The sequence below is a fragment of the Cyprinodon variegatus genome, unplaced genomic scaffold, assembly GCF_000732505.1.
Source record: "Cyprinodon variegatus isolate N-32 unplaced genomic scaffold, C_variegatus-1.0 Scaffold163, whole genome shotgun sequence".
NCBI lineage: Eukaryota > Metazoa > Chordata > Actinopteri > Cyprinodontiformes > Cyprinodontidae > Cyprinodon > Cyprinodon variegatus.
In genome coordinates, this window is record NW_015150616.1 from 59465 (window position 1) to 76769 (window position 17305).

The 17305-nt window shown below is 37.2% G+C and overlaps 2 protein-coding genes across 3 annotated transcripts in view; one reads left to right on the forward strand and one right to left on the reverse strand.

Moving 5' to 3' along the window:
* The window catches only part of LOC107086853 (WW domain-containing adapter protein with coiled-coil-like), a 17280-nt gene extending 14143 nt beyond the window's left edge, over positions 1–3137 (reverse strand). For both annotated transcript variants that reach the window (XM_015378078.1, XM_015378077.1), the window contains exons 1-3: positions 2806–3137; positions 2367–2400; positions 1740–1932 (exon numbers count right to left, since the gene is read on the reverse strand). In XM_015378078.1, coding sequence (XP_015233564.1) covers positions 1740–1932; positions 2367–2400; positions 2806–2846 — 268 coding nt within the window. In that variant the 5' untranslated portion in view covers positions 2847–3137. The remainder of the gene's footprint in view (positions 1–1739; positions 1933–2366; positions 2401–2805) is intronic.
* Positions 3138–5877: 2740 nt separating this feature from the next.
* The window catches only part of LOC107086813 (MAGUK p55 subfamily member 7-like), a 30756-nt gene continuing 19328 nt past the window's right edge, over positions 5878–17305 (forward strand). The window contains exons 1-5 of the mRNA XM_015378016.1: positions 5878–5905; positions 6712–6830; positions 7038–7115; positions 9307–9387; positions 16191–16325. Of these exons, the coding sequence (XP_015233502.1) occupies positions 5878–5905; positions 6712–6830; positions 7038–7115; positions 9307–9387; positions 16191–16325 (441 nt within the window). The remainder of the gene's footprint in view (positions 5906–6711; positions 6831–7037; positions 7116–9306; positions 9388–16190; positions 16326–17305) is intronic.

The following is a 17305-nucleotide window of genomic DNA, read 5'->3' on the forward strand; positions in this document are numbered from 1 at the left end:
TAATTAGGGGGTCCCCGCTCCATCTCGCCATCAGTTTGGGGGTCCTTTGCCTGGAAAACATTAAAGACCCCTGCTCTAAATCAACTGACTATCCTCTTCCAGAGTGTAATATTTCAAAACATCTTTAGTTAGATTTATGAAGAACCTTTGCTTGCATACGTTTGTTTATTGCCAACTAGAGATTGACGAGGGTAGGCTTCCTGAGGCTGATAATGACGCTGATCCTTTTGAGATCAATCAAAATGATTTATAAGTACTGCCAATTTTTTAGGCCTATTCTTTAAGTCAATGCAACTTTTTCTTCGTCCGTTTACATGACACAACTGACACTATGACCACAAATGTTCCACAAGTCACAATGTAAGGAAAAACAACAACAGATGTACAAGTCGAACAAAAAATTAACTGACAGCAACGATAGTTAGCTGAAAGGAATGTGCTTTATGTGATCCAAGACATAGCCACTAAAATGCACTAATTTATCAGCCAAAAAATTTCTGTTTCAGCCAATGAGAAATAACACTGGCATTGGACAAAAATAAATCGGTCTACCTCTACTGAGGATTTTTTCTAATCTATACAAGCTTAATGTCAACGCAGTTGTTTTGAAGTAATTGTTTCCTGGCACATGCCTCAATTATGGCACAGGCCACTAATTTTTTTTTTTTAATCCAAGGAGGAACTTTGCAAAGGTAGTTCATAAATTGCCTATTTTATCTGTTTTGGTAAATGGTAAATGGCATGTACTTATATAGCGCCTTTATTCAAGTTAGGAGACTTGACCAAAGCGCTTTACACTACATTCATTCACCCATTCACACACACACTCACACACTGATACATATTTGCCATAATTAGGAAAAAGAAAAGCTTAGTTAAGTTTATTTAGAAACTATTTAGCTGATGACTTGATGGAAAGTTAAAGCATTTGAAGGACCAACTAAGCACTGGCAACTAAAGCAATCTGCCACTACCATGCTTGACACCCTCACAGAGGGTTCTAAAAAAATTGTTGTCACTATGGCTAAAATATCTCAGACTTTTTCTCATCTGATCATAAAACTGTCCTCCAGAAGGGTTGGTCATGAAGTCAGCAACACATTTAAAAGGAAGAGGGCAGCACATGTGCTTATACCTAAAGTGCATATTTAGAGTAAGGTCAGATTATTAAGAGGACAATTTCTTAGTCCACAGCAACATACCTGTTTAACATTGGACAATGGCACTGTTAAGAGACACCTATTAATAGCTTGTTTCTGTGAAAATCAACCAATTCCCCAAGAACTAAAAGTACCAATAGTCTCCTTACAGACATTTTAATGACCCATTGTTACACAGGATAAATACCAGAAATGATCAACAATGAGAAGTTAGCAGGCTTTACTCAAAGGACCTTCTGTAAAGCAAATTTTGACGATGCCAAAACTATTAAATGTGTTATTTTTTGTCCCTACATTCAGTTGTTAATTTTAACCTAAAACATAAACTTTTGACCACAACTGTAGATACAAGAGAATATGCATATGTAACATGTCCCATTTTAATGCAAATAATGCCAGAGGATTAGATTGCTAAATTTACTTATCTTGAAAATATGATAGGTTGAACTCATTTTAAATTAATAATAATAATTTGCCTAAGTATCTCATAACTATCCATCCAAAACAAATGTTTATCATTTACCTCATTTAAAGCTTTTTCTGAACCCAAAATAAGCAAGCCATTACACCAAGGCTTACCATTTTTTCCTCGAACAGTGAAAGAGCTTTTGGCCTTCCCATGTTGCCCCATAATATCTCCTTGTCGGCTGACAGGACTTTCATCAGAGCGTCGCAGCACCTTGTAAGGGGGTATGGGATCTGATGAAACATCACGCACTTTGTTGTAGCGGTGTACGCTGCTGGATTGGCTCTTTGGCTGAGATTTATGGGTCTAGAAAATAAAGAATAGACAATAATTGAAGCTGGTGGGGCTTAAACTTGGAAAAGTTATTGTGGAGTTGCAGTTCCAGGTAAATTTTCTTCAACAGTGACATAAACACAGATTTTTTTCAAGAAGGCAATTCTGGAAGAGGATCTACTAGATATTACAGCAGGATGATGACAAACTCAAAGTCAAGCAGCTGTATAAATATTGGGAGACAGCATGCAAATGCATGCCACACTGGCTGACATTTAAAAACAAACCATTCCTTGTCACTATTCCCAACCATATACTACTTTGTTTGCATTACCTGCATAAATTACATCAAAATAAACTAACGTTTACTACAAGGTGAAAAATTTGAATATGTAGGTTCATGAGATGTAAATACTTTTTCAAATCACCGATAGTTGATGCCCCATTATAACCTGGTGAAACTGTACCTGATAGGACTGGGGATCCTTTCTGTCGTTGCACCTGTGAAAACACAACAAATAATGTCATTTTTCCCACGTCAACTAGATTGGTTTTCCTGAATAACACTTTGTAGATGACTGTAAGTTAGCTAACGTTAGGGAAGTTAGCACGATTTTAATCTTGCCCCCAGCAGTCTGTCAATGTTGTTCCATGAAAAAGAAAGCTCAAGCCTTTTCCTAACCTTTATATGAAACCAAATATATTCTCAAGTACTAATTTGTTAGCAAACGTCATGCTAACATTTGAGCTAGCTTAAAACCGGAACCTCTAGCTAAGCGACTACAGTTAACTGCTAGCTGTGACAGCTAACAGCTAATCGAACGTTAGCAACCGCTAGACTAAGATAGTTAAACATATATTCCCCTAGAAGAAATATGACAACACTATAACCGGTGATTGATTTACCCATCGCTGACTCTTGCTGGTTTCCTTGCATACATCACCATCAAGGCCCCGGTGATGTGTGTGTGTGGTTGAGGGGGAAACCGTGGCCTCCTGTCTGTCTGCTCTCACAGTTCTTTTTTTTTTTTCTTTTTTTTTCCCTCTCCACTACAGTTTCCTGGTGTCTTTTTTCGGCCTTTCTCACCAGAAAAACGGCTACAAGTGGAGCGCCGAGCACCAGCACTGCATATCGGGTGGTGCAATTAAAACCCACCCTCAATGCATCATCTGGTATACGGAGTACGATATGCAGTGGAGTCGGCCGATGTAGCTCAGCGAAGAGCAGCAGAGGCAGGCAGCCGGAAGCAGAGGAGAGCCACTTATGTTTAATCTTTGGCTGGGGAGGAACTACTTCCGCCTGACCTGTCAAAATAAAAGAGGATGTTAGTGCGAAAATGTCGAAATCGTTATAACCTCCTCAGCTTCCAGAGAATTTTTAAATAAAACACGTGTTATTTTACTCTTTGTTAAATTGAGTGCAACTAAAAATAATATTTTTAGGGACTTCATTGTTTTCCAAGTTGAAGAATAAATGGTTTAAGAAAATTTCTTTTTTTAAATAAAAGTACAATGTGTTACAATTACAGAAATTTACTGACAAAAATAAAATATACAAAAGCATGATATTTATTATTACGTATGTACTTAAAAATCTCAATATTCATGTCACTGCAGTCTGCAGTCTCTACATAGATGTCAATGAAAATTACAAAGAGTATCTGTAAATATCTTAAGTTATAACATATCCTCTCAGATAGACAACTTTAACCAGACATGTTTTTTGTTTTTTTTTCCTCTCTGACACTGATTGAAATGTGTTCTTTTCCTGTTAGGATTATTAAATTAATTTATATATGTTAGAATGATGAAAGAGATAAAAAAGCAATACTTTATTCAAATTAAGATGTTTATATACATTTCATTTTCTGTTTGGATGAACTCCTTTAAAAAAAATCCATCCATCTTCTTCTGCTTATCCGGGGTCGGGTCGCAGGGGTAGCAGCTTTAGTAGGGAGGCCTAGACGTCCCTCTCCCCAGCCACTTGGTCCAGCTCCTCCGGGGGAATCTCAAGGTGCTCCCAGGCCAGCCGAGAAACATAGTCCCTCCAGCATGTCCTGGTTCTCCCACTGGGCCTCCTATCGGTGGGACGTGCCTTGAACACCTCACCAGAGAGACATCCAGAAGGCATCCTAACCAGATGCCGGAGCCACCTCAACTGGCTCCTCTCAATGTGGAGGAGCAGCGGCTCTACTCTGAGTCCTCCCCGGATGACTGAGCTCCTCACCCTATCTCTAAGGGAGAGCCCAGACACACTACGCAGAAAACTCATTTCAGCCGCTTGTATGCACTATGCAGGATCTCATTCTTTCTGTCATGACCCAAAGCTCATGACCATAGATGAGGAACGTAGATTGACCGGTAAATCGAGAGCTTTGCTTTTTGGCTCAGCTCTCTCTTCACCACAACAGACCGTTACACTGCACACTTCACGGCAGACACCGCACCAATCCGAGTATCGATCTCCCGCACCATCTTCCCTTCATTCGTGAACAAGATCCAAGATGCTTAAACTCCTCAAGAAGGGGCAGTGCATCCTCCCTAACCTAGAGAAGGCACTCTACCCTTTTCTGGCTCAAGACCATGGTCACGGATTTGGAGACACTGATCCTCATCCTGGCCGCTTCACACTCATCTGTGAACCGCTCCAATGAGAGCTGTAGATCATGCCCTGATGAAGCTAATAGAACCACATCATCTGTGAATAACTCAATCCTAACAAATTTATTGTGAGCTAGTCTCCCTTTTTAAGCAAAGTCACTTTGTCCCTGGCAAAGTGACGTTTTGCTCCATGTCAGTACAATACTCATTTCAATGTGGGTTATGAGATTTTAAAAGATATAAAAAAATCATCTGGTTCTTTTGTTCTATGCTTAAGTTGCATACATACAGTAGATTCGGTCTCCTTCCTTAATGAAATGGACATTCTAATCAGAATTGAAACAATTACTTGACCTAATTGACTCAATCTATGAAGTTAAGGCAAAATGATGAGTTTATTACTGGCATATAACTGTTGGACAGAATAACACAACAATGCTTGGCTTCTGAAAGCTGTAACAAAGGAAAAACCTTTGATACCTTTAAAAACCCTACCGAACCCAGGCCTGATTATGAATTATGGTAATGTGAGAGTAATTAATGTTCTTATTTTATCTAAATAAGTAAACAAATTCTAAAAACCTCTCCCTATTTATTTAAAGATCTAGCAAATACTTTTAGTAATCTGAACTGATTTAAAACAACAAAAGACCTTTAAACCCAAATAGTGATGGGAAAATGTGTCCTGTTTTTTATGCACATGATGTAAATATCTGACTTTAACCATAGTGTTTTTTTACAGTCTTTGCAAAACCTATTTCGGTCTTTTGTATTGATTGACCACTTAATTTAGGTCAGTTCTGATAAGTATTGACTAAATGAGAGACAGCCTTTTTTCCAGTCTATTCAGTCAAAGTGCTCAGATCCTCACTCTGTAAAGTTACTGTTCAAATGATGCTTCTTTCAGGATGATAGGTGGTAGGATAAGCCTAAATCAGGACTAATGGGATGCATATAATGCACGGTAAGTGAAGATCTTATTGTTATTAGCACTAATGCAATAAATATGTCATGTTGGAATTTGAAGAAAGGGTAGAAATTCTTTGTAGATTAGATTTAGAGTGCTACTAGTATCTGCAATTATTTCTCTATGTCATCTCCTTTAATTTGAAAAGAAAAGAAAACCTTTTTCCCGTTTGCTTTATTTTCTAAAGTAATAAAAACAAAGATAATCTTCAAACTTACTTAACAAGCAGCAGTTATTATATTCAATTGTTAACCTACTTTATTCGAAACATTTCTTGTTCTGTTTTATTTCATATTGTTAAAGTTGAAAAACTCATTACCGCCGATGGGGGGCAGCATTTAGTCGAAAGATGGAAACCTTCCCTTGTAAAAACAAGATTCAGATTAATTTTTTGTTCTGTTCTTAGGCTGATGATGCTGAGCAGAGCTGAGCACAAAGGTATGTTCAGGTTTTTATAGTTTTTTTTATCTTCAATGAAAAATATCAAGAAATCTAAACAAAGCACATTTTCCTGTCATACATTTAATCTGTGATCAATTGAGATCTGTTCTCATTCTCTAATATTTTTTTTCCACCTTATGCCAAAAAGTATAAGTATACTTTTAAATACAAATTTGAATTTAAACTTCAAATAAAACAAAACAGGAGGAGTTCACTCAGAAATATCTAAAGTGGAGTGTGTTTTATTTAACTAAAGTGAACTGAAAATGGAATTTAATTAAACTGAATCAAATTAGAATATTAACTGAACAATCATGAAGAATGCACTTGAACTGTGTTTAACTGAATTTAGCGGGGTTGAGTTAATTTCTTTGTTACAAAATGAAATTAAACCCAACTTGATCATAGTGAATTGATCTGAATTAAATTTGAACAGAACTGAATCATTTTGTACTGAAGGGAATCAACCATATCAAATCTAAACAGAACTTTGCTGAACTAAATAGTACGGAATTGAGGACACATTGGATTTTTATGAACTAAACTGAGGTTAAAGGAATTGAGCATAATGAAAAACTGTATTAAATAATGTTTAATCAAATTTATCTGCAATTAATCAAATCATATGTAAATACATTTTATGGATTTCATATATACTGAGTTACACTGAATTATATGTCACTTAACTGATAAGAATAACCTTTATAATTGAATTTAAATAATTTAAACTGAGCATAGCTTAAATAAATTAAATGAAACTGAACTGAAGTAAATAGTAATTGCCGTATTCTCTGGATTTCCAGGCGTATGTCAGCTGTTATCTTCAGTTATGTCTGGAACAGACTTCCATACTGACAGAGAGGAGGATTACAGGTTCCTTCACAGCATGTTGATGGAAAAAAAGCTCCATCTGCTGTTTAAGGTAAAGGATGGACACGTCTAATCAATTAGTCATTTTCTGAAGTTAAAGAAAGTAGTAAATCACGGAGACATATTGCTGACACATGCTCTGCCAGTAGCTCTAGCTGTAAGTCAAGAATGGATACTTAGAAATACCAACAGAGCTGTGTTATGCCTCCTTTTCTGTTCTAATGAAAGTCGTTCTTCTAACTTTTCCCTGTCTTGACAGATTCACGAACGACTGAAGCATTTTGAGAAGCGAAGCCCCGTTCCCATCCAGGAGCACGCAGCGAGTCTGGCCTCAGAAGTGTGTGACTCATTCCAAACGGCTTTTGCAGACAGACACACTGCTGTGGGCGACAGTTTGACAGCAGAGAGATAAAGTAGTTTTTCTCCCCTCTGTTATATAATAGACTTCCCTGTCAGCCACATGCACAAATGGAATTTGTTTTCCCATGTACTTATTTGGAAATATTTCAAAACATTCCAATTGATTCGCACTTGGAAGGCTGCTTTAAAGATAAAGAAATACCTTCGAGTCTGTATGTCATGATCTAGAATAGTAGGTCATGTGGGGTGAGACTGAAAAATGGGATGGTTGAAGTATTCAGTCTGGAGTTATAATTTCAGGTTGTTGAAACATAAGAAACTTTAGATTCCAGATAAAATGACAAAGCACTTTCCCCACTGAAAACCGAAATTCCAGGTTCTGATTCCCATGTCTCTCTTTATAATCCAGTCTGTCTTATGCTAAGAATGTCCTTACTGTTAAATGCTCTTTTTATTCTTCATCCATCATCCATCTTTCTAACTCCCACCTCTACTTACAGCATACATATCAAAGCGATAATGTTTTTTACACACATACTTTGCTTACTACAACTCTAAAATAATTTTCCGTCCACCATCAAACATTGATTTCTTGCTATGTTGCACTGCAGAGGTATTTGCACCCCGTGAACCTTTCATCACTCAGCGACCAACTCTGAGTAGTTTCCCAGTTTGCATGCCCAGTGTAAAGCTGCCATCATCAAGTTTCACCAGTATGATGTACAATGCACTGCATCATGTATTTTAAAAGTAGACAAAAACAGTTTGATTTTGGTTTAACAAAGCAAGTTTGTCCACATGTTTGATTATGGTTTTAAACTGAACTTCATATATTATTTCAACTAAATATTTCTTTTTAGAAATCTCATGTAAAAGCAATGTTTCCACAGAATTTTCACATACAACAGTTAAATTTCTTAAGGATTCTTTCCACCTGAGCTGTTGATTTCTGCAGTTCTTCCAGAGCTTTCATAGAAATCTTGCTGCTTTCCTGATTAATGGTCTCCTTGCTCGAGCTTAAATAGGCAGCCATGACTGCTGGGTGAAGATTTCCACTTGCTTTAAACTCTTTCCATTTTTAGATTAAGTAGTGCTCTGAGAGATTGCCATGTTTAATAACCCAACCCAGCTTTAACCTTTCTAAGACTTCCAACTTGACCAATGTGCTGTTCTTGGTCTAAACATGCTGCTTTGTTCGCTAGTATTTACTAATTTACATCAACATTCAATTTAAATCTGTTTATCATCAAAGTTAAACTAAAAAGGGACTGAATACATATGCCTGCCACAACTTTCAGTTTTTTATTTGTAAAAGGTAAAACAAAAAAATAAACAGATGAAAAGCCAATTTTTCCTTCAGCGGTCTTTGGCACAAGCCCAACCCCCACAACCCTGCATGGATAAGACAGCATAGACGATGATAGATAGATGTTTTTCCTCCCATAATTATACATCACTTTTTGGTGTATTGCTTGAAAACCAAGCAAAGTAAATTATGGTTTGTGATTGTAACCTGACAGAAGGTTGAAAGCCTCCAGAGGTATCAATCTTTTTGCAAGGCTTTGTACTATCTTTATCTAACCCCTTTATTTTAACATTAGCTCTCCAGTATCCTCACTTTTTAACTGAATACACAGTACTTTCTGCCATGTTTCCATTTCTCTCCCCTGTTTTTGTCTCCTTTCCTTTAGTCGCTTTGTTTTTGATTTGATTCGACAGGCACTCTGTGCCTGGATTAAGTTATGAAGACATGTTTGAACGGCCAAACTATGGTTCTGTTTCCTCTCTCGGAGGCTTCTGTTCGCTCAGAGTGGAAACTAATGGCCTTCATCCACAGTGTCTCCGGAGAATGCCAAGAAAAAAAATCATTATAATAATTGGCTTGACAAGATAAGCAAATGATGTTGCTTGCTTTTTCTCTACTTGGTGCTTACATTTCTCGCTAAATCTTCTAATAATCCTGCATCAGAAAGCATGGGTATCATATTCAAAGTTTTAAAACCATACTATATGAAACTACATGAGATTATCTGTAAGAATGACACAACTATTTGCAACTACAAGTTTTATTCTACTCTCTTTCCTTGCATCTCAGTTTAATGCCCTTTTTTGCTGGCTTGATGTTAATCCCATAAGTTTAAACCATAATTCTTTTCTTTTTGTTTTAGTTGGCAGAAGAGCTGCTGTACCAAGGCTGGAGAGATGAAGTCAAAGAACTGCTTACACTCATTTCCAAACCTCATTTTAAGGTGAAAACTATTTTTTTCCATGGTGATGAATTGCCTCAATTTAACTTCAAAATTATGTGTGGTCTTAGACTTCACCAAGCTTAAAGTCTTTGTCCCAGTCCAACGTTGCACCGTTCAAAATAAGAAAAGACACATGCAAGAAAAAGATGTAATGGAAATACAGAAAAAAAAAATGTGTTTTAAACATATCATTGGTTCTAAGATTGAACAGAATACAATACTATAAAAGAGGAATTTACAATCAAAATAAATCGATTGAAATTATTTGAATTTTGACCAACCCTTTTAATAAAGCCTGGATGAGAAACATATTCATTACTTGGGGTTCTAGGAGGACAAAGCTTACAAATTTTATGTTTATTTACCCTTTATAGGGCAAGTTAGCATTTTGGATAACTCGGTGAGATCTAGAAGCACAAAATCTATATCCAGCCATTCAGCAAAGATCCTGCTACATGGCTGTACATCTTATTTTGGCATGACCAATTAGATAAGCCCTTGAATGATATATATTACTTACAGTCAATTAATCATCATTAATTATTGATAAAAAAAAGTTACATGAAAAACAGGGGTAAACAACTAATTGAAAAGTTAAAAAGTTAATAAGCATAGCTAACAATTATATTTAGGTTTATAAACTAAAAAATGTAAGTGTCAGTATCAGCATTAATGCTTCTAAGGTTATGTGGGACCAAAAAAAAAAATCATGAAAAACACTCTTAATATATTCAGGCATTTTGGCATTTCTTGTTATTACGTTGACATTAATTTTTGCCATCAAAATATCCATATTTTTGAATTTTACAAAGGTAATAAGGTCTTTTCCTGGATTCTATTAACACTATTGGCTTGAAATGTTGATTTTCAAAGTATTTCATTGAGTGCCCTGTAAAAGGTTAATAAAGAAATGTCATAATAGCTGAGCTGGATGACAAGTTTTCAGTGCTGGGGCAAGAAACCCAGTTTGGCTTGAGCTTTAACTATGCAGCCAAACTTAGATGCTGAGCTTCTTCACTCTGACGCGCTTATAGCTGTTAGCTGAGGGAAAACATGCAACACTATTAGAACAGAGTTTTAAAAAAAAGTTTTTAATTTGTGCAGATTACCAGCAACAGACCCACTAATTACGTGCACATTTCGCTTTTCTCCTTTCGGAATTTGGGAAGACTACTTTGGCCTATTCTTATACATTATAACCTCCACTTTTGTATAGTACTGGACCTGCTTCCATTTAATGCTCATGTTAATTTGCATTTTAAAATATAGACTGTGATACTTTTTGTTATCAAAGCAACACAAGAAAGCGTCCAAAGTGTTGGAATGTGTGTGTGGCATAGATGGGCGATGGTTAGGTTTAGTTGTGTTTATGCATATCTTTATTTTGATTTCCTGATTGGGTCCTTGAGGAACTGGCTTTCATTTTGTCTGCTGCATTGTTTGTACAGACAAATAACAAATGCAGTCGTATCAGTTTTATTTGAATTGCCCGTTGACCCCCCTGTGGGTATTAGCTAACGCTTGGTTGGCAAGAGATATCCATGCTATTACTGGTTTAGCCAAAAGGTTAGGGACTAACATAATCAAGTGAAAATTGTTGTCATCTGTTTTAAATGGAAGATCTTTCAAGCAGGAAGAGCCTTTTTAGGATTATTCACAGCATCCTAATTGACTTTAAATTCATATTTGACTAGGTCACTCCAAACCATCACCAATAACAGAGGCACATTGTTGTTTTGTCTTGTTAGCATGTTTACCAAAGGTCTTTGGGTCTTTTTATCTTCTTGGGCTGCTCAGTGGCGCAGTGAGTAGCACTGCTGCCTTGCAAAAAGAAGGTTCTGGGTTTGATTCCTGGCCCAGGGTCTTTCTGTATGGAGTTTGCATGTTCTCCCTGAGCATGCATGGGTTCTCTCCGGGGACTCCAGCTTCCTCCAACAGTCCAAAAACATGACTGTTAGGTTGATTGGCTTCTCTAAATTGTCCTTAGGTGTGAGTGTGTGCATGAATGGTTGTTTGTCCAGTGTGTCTCTGTGTTGCCCTGCGATGGACTGGCAACCTGTCCAGGGTGTACCCCGCATCTCCCCCATTGACTGCTGGAGATAGGCACCAGCACTCCTTGCAACCCCACTCAGGATAAGCGTGTAAGAAAATGAATGGATGGATGGTTTTTATGTTCTTTTGGGTCAGTAATGGTTTTTGCTTCAGAAATCTTTTTTTTTGTCTTGAATTTTTAATGTAAAACTGACCTTAACTGAACCAGGCGAAGTCTGCTTTAGATGTTGTTATTGGTTGTTTTGCGACTTGTGTGATCAGCCGTCAGTGTACTCTGGGAGTCATCTCTGTAGGCCAGACACACCTGGCAAGTTTCACTGTGTTTCCTCCATTGGTGCATAACAGCTCTAACTGTTGTTCATTGGAGTTCTAGAGCCTTAAAACGATTTTATAACATTTTCCTGGCTGATTATGGGCTACTTTGGGCCTACCTCACATTGTAAAGCAGGGTTCATTTAGGAAGCAGCAACAAGCAGTAACAAGGTGGGGCGGGTAACATGGAAACAGGTTGGTTTGGATCGTTTCTTTCCCTAAATAAATGAAATCACCTTTTAAAAATATTAGCAGAAGCATCAAGACGGGAATACTTTTACAAGATGTAATAAAATATCAACGTCTAAGTGGTTTCCCAGAAAACATGTTATTCATATCATCTCTTGGAGATTTTAATGGTTTGTCTAATCAAGGTTGGATGACTTTGTTTCTGTTACCATAAAACCAATTGCAGTAATTACTAAAACATAACATGTAGCTAACTTTTTTTAATCTTAATCCAATTGGAAGCTTCACATTGTAAGGAGAAATTTAAACAAGCATGTTTACAACCAACGCCATTTCACGTTGAGTTACTTTACTTGCACACCACCTTGACTCTGGATCCATGATTGTATAAAGTTAACTTTCATCCTGGCAAATTTTATTTGAGCTATTTCGTTAAAGTGACTAAACACAGAAGCTATAATGGTTGACAGCATTCTGTTTCCTACAATAAACTCAAACATGAGTCACACACAGTAACAAACCCATCCAGCAGTAAAATGTATTCAAATTGATTTCACCACATGCCTATGCCCCCCCTGAGAGGTGCCGACATCTATTAACCGCACTGGCACTGAGGCTAATGTTCTCCCAAATGATGTTTATTACAGTGGACCCGGAGATGCCCAGACTGCTCCAGTGAAGGTTTTCATATTTCAAACCTGCTGACAGCCATGTCTCAGATGCACTCATGCGTTCCTAGCCGCTCAGAGAACGCATTTTTTTAATGAGCTGCCAAAGTTGTGTTTTTCTTTTTAATTTACGAGGAGTCAAAGCCAGACAGCAAGTAAAAGTTTGTTTAAATAGCCCTAATGACCTGTTTATACTTGGCCGCAGTGCCAAAGCTCACACATACTTATGAACGATGCTGGGTATAATATGCTGTAAATGGGTGTTTGTTTCCTTAAAAAACACCTTTTGACAGTAGCCAGAGCTGCATTGCTCATGCGCTGGCAGCTTCTGAACAGAGCAAGCGCTGATAGACTTTGGGATAACCAGTAAAGTAACTGACAGATGGATTGTCTGACTGGTAAAACGAAGTTGATGAGCAGATGTTTCCCATATTCTCATACCTTTTCGCTACAGTAAATCTCCCCTTTTTTTGATTCTGGCTTGCAGTGAAAGATTAACAGCTACTCTGAATAATGTTTTTCTTTAAGCAAAACAGAGGTTCCTACCCTGCCATAGCCACATTATGTTAAAAAAAAAAAAAAAGAAAACCAACTATTTGGATGTTTCTTATTGGACTTTTATGTGATAGCCTCACATGAAGTAACACATACATATGAACACATTATATATATATATATTTGAGTTTTTACAGCACTAGTTGCTCGTTTCTCTGACAGGAAAATGGGTATGAGAGAGGAGGAGAGACATGCGGCAAAGGACCGTAGGCCAGATTCAAACCCGGTTTGGCCGCGTCGAGGACTAAGGCCTCCGTACATGGGTCGTGCACACTATGCATTGAGCCACCTGCACACTTATTTATGCAATAATTTAACAATTTACAGCAAGGACTAAAAAAGGACATATCTTGTGTTGAAATGATCAGTAACTGGCATAGCAAGTTGCATCTTGTTCAGGCAATAAATTAAGCAGCCCAAAAAATTACAAACACAAACGATGGAGAGCAGCTTCATGGTGACACAGTCTATAGAACTGTTGCCTAACAACAATAAAGTCTTGGGTCAGCATGAATTTAGCATGTTCTCTTACTCTCTCAGTGCATGTGCGTATTCTCACTGGGTACTCCTTTTTCCTCACATAGTTCAAAAAGTTCTCATTTATGTCTACTGGTGTGTTTAGATTGGCCGCATGTATCCTTGCTGTTGCGAGGTCAATGCTGAATCTTAGAGGGGCCTTTGCTGATTGTTGTGGAACCAGTTACCACGGCATGTTAGACAGGCTCCTTCACTATCTTCTTTTATATCACTTCTTAAGACTCACTTATTATTGAAGTGTTTCATGGTTATGATATATCGCCATCATATTCTACTTCTAACGGAAGCATTAACCAACCCTGTGATGTCAATGTTTGGATTATTGCAACACGGTGATAGCCTCGTGAGACCATCCTGATCTCGCGAGCTTTCAAGATTTCACTCGCTAATCAGTCTGGAGACTCTCCGTTGAAGAAAATTTGGAGACGTTCAACAAACGAACGTCCAATCAGCGTTGGCTTTGAGGCGGGTTGAGGTGTGACGCAACGAGAAGTGCGACAGTTGAGTCTAAAGAACATGGCGGCTTCAGCCGATGAAACTAGCGTTAGCGTGGCTATCGAGCAAGTTTTATCGGAATTACAGAGTATTTCTTCACTGAAAGAAGAGCAAAACACTGCTCTGGAGGCTTTTCTCAGAGGAAAAGATGTTTTTGCTCTTCTCCCGACTGGTTTCAGCAAGAGTTTGATCTATCAATTGGCTCCTCTTTGTTGTCGCTCTATTAGTACGTTATATGCTTCGTTGATCTGATTGGTTTATTTGGCCCGTCTATCACCAACATAGGCCAATCAGCTAACCAGTATTTTTGCCCCTTCCCAAAATTACTTCTACGGAAGGTTTCCAGATGGATATGCGGAGCAAATCCATCTGGGAGTCAGGTTAACACTGCGACACCCTTGCCAAAACATTATGAAGAAAGCTTTGTTTTTTCTTTTCTTTTAATATTTTTTTTTTTGTATAAATATTGATATTAGAAAGACACAATCTCATCAATAAATTGGTTTGATGAAGCGTTTCATTTCCGCTTTAAACTCCCTTGGTTTTTATCCCGTGAGTCAGTTGTGTACTTTAATATATGTCTGTCTGATGTTATTGCCACTGTTTATTTTTGTTTTACTTTCTAACAATTTTTCATATTGGTATGTACAAAACTTTGCTCAATAACGTGTTGTTAAATGTGCTTTATGAAAATAATTGGATTGGATTGGTTTGGATACGCATGGTTGTGTCTCTATGCTGTCCTGCGATGGACTGGCGACCAGAGGTGGATAATCCAGATACAGAAGAACTGGATTATCCAGAGATCAGTTCCAACCATTTGCATTTCCAGCTCCACAATACAAATGAATCACCTATTGGGCTAATCACCTGGTTAAGTGAACAGTAAGTAGGACAACAAGGCAGGGTTTTTACTTTCAGAACCTTAATTATCCACCTCATCCAGTGTATTCTCAACTTTCGCCCAACAGGCTGTTAGAGTTAGGAGCCAGACCCCCATTAGCCTGATGGATAAGTGCAGAGGATGGATCGATCGCTGATAGAGAAAACAAACCAAATAGAATGAAAAAAATATTAAAGTTACAATAATAATAATGATAATAGCACTGCTAATGGTCTTAGTTGACTAACACTTAGTCCTCACCAATTAGTCAGGCTACTTCAGATTCAGAGTCAATGGGGCAGGGTCACTTCAAGACAACATATCATTTACCTCCAGATTGTGTTACTCTATCACTTTAAATCTTTAAAAAGTTTGAAATGTGTTGTTCTGAAATTAAAAAATGTGATTTTGTTCAAATGATATCAATACATTTGTAAACTGATTTTAGTACTGTATCTGTACTGTATAGGAATTGCAATATCAGCAACAGGTTTTATCAGTAACATGTTGGAACTTGTAGTTTATGACCAGTTTAAATAAAACTCTCACAACTCCACATTTCTGGTTTGTTCCTTTTTACAGCGATTCTTTTAGGGCAGTGTTCCTCAATCTTAGCTCCCAAGTTGAACTGTTTGTTTGAACGTATGCAACTTAGGCTGTGTTTTTACTTACCCAATTTTCATTTATATTTTCAGAAACTAGAAGGTGTTAGCTTTCAAATGATGTATCACACAATAGGGTCATTTGGGCTCACAGTTCCTCAGTTATTTGCTCTTCCATTTGGGTATGCAAAATAGCCAAGGATTACTTCAAAGGATGTTGCTGTTCAGAGGTTAAAAAGGATGCATGATGAGGAGGTAATTTAGCTATTTGATTCAAGTGTGTAGAGACATACCTAAATGGTGCAGGACATCAGATTTTAAGAACCAGTATAGAGGAATCCTGATTAATGGATCTTCTTACATCTGGCCAGTTAGTTCAGTCTTGATTTGGCAATTAAAATAATTTAAACCTGTTTGTTTTCTAATTGTTGTAATGTTGTAAATACTGCCATAATTCCAGGGGTCAAGGTTAGATCCTTCATGCCGAACTCCATCTTTAATTTTTTTCAGAGTCTCCTGCGTACCCATGATTCTGTAGCTCAGAGAGACTTTGAGCCTGCCCTGCCACCCCTACCTGATAATGCAATGACAGAAGAAGAAGATTCGGTCAAAATTGTGACCCTGGTCAAAACCAAAGAGCCCCTGGTGAGTATCTGTACCGCACTCTATCTGCAATCAAACTATAAAGACACAGATAAGTTGTAAATCTTCTGAATTCATGTCAATATTTCCTGTAGAAAGATTTATATTTAGAGTAATCTTTTATCTTTAAAAAATATGCTGATGAAGCACATGGAAACAAAAAAAATCAAAACTAGTTTTAATTACGGCTGTGTAATAGTAAAGAATTGTATTGTTTTCCTTTTATGGCAATTTTAGATAGATATTAGATGAAAGACTTATTAGTCTCCAATCTAATTGGTAACTGCAACCAATTAGAAGAGGACAATTGATTGCAGTTACCAAATTTACCGCTAGATGTCGCAAAAGTGCAGATGGAAAACATATTAGCAACAGCAGTACTGATATGTCTAGACAAACATACAGCTCATATTTTTTTATCCCCACAAGCATCATGAAATATAATATAATATAAAATAAATATGAGAATATGAATAGTTCTAGAAATACAAAAATTAACACAGAATTGTCATATTTGTTTAACTCATTCATAGCTTTATAGTGTTATCAAGAAAAATTATTATTAAAATATAAATTATTATTAATTTATTACAGTCGGACCCTTCTGGCCTTTAACGCAGCTGCACTGAAAAGCTTCCCAAGAATTCATTCATCTACAGATACTGAAAGTTCATCTTCTAGATCAAACAGTTTGACAGGCTTGGAGCTTAAGGTTAGATTTGATGTTTAAATCTAGTTTGTCATGTTTTAAGCATGATTCCAGACACACATTTTTACCAAGCAGGACGAAACACCTGATGGGGATCATGAAAAAACAACCAAGGGAGGGATTCCTGCTGCAGTCTGTCCTGCATTTCTTTTTGAACTTTTCACTTCTTTCTTAAAGCCAAGTTTTATTCCACAGCTCTTATGCTACATATCACTGTGACACACAACATGCTACAGTTCCAGCTCTTATATTTATCTAAAGTGAAATAATGCAA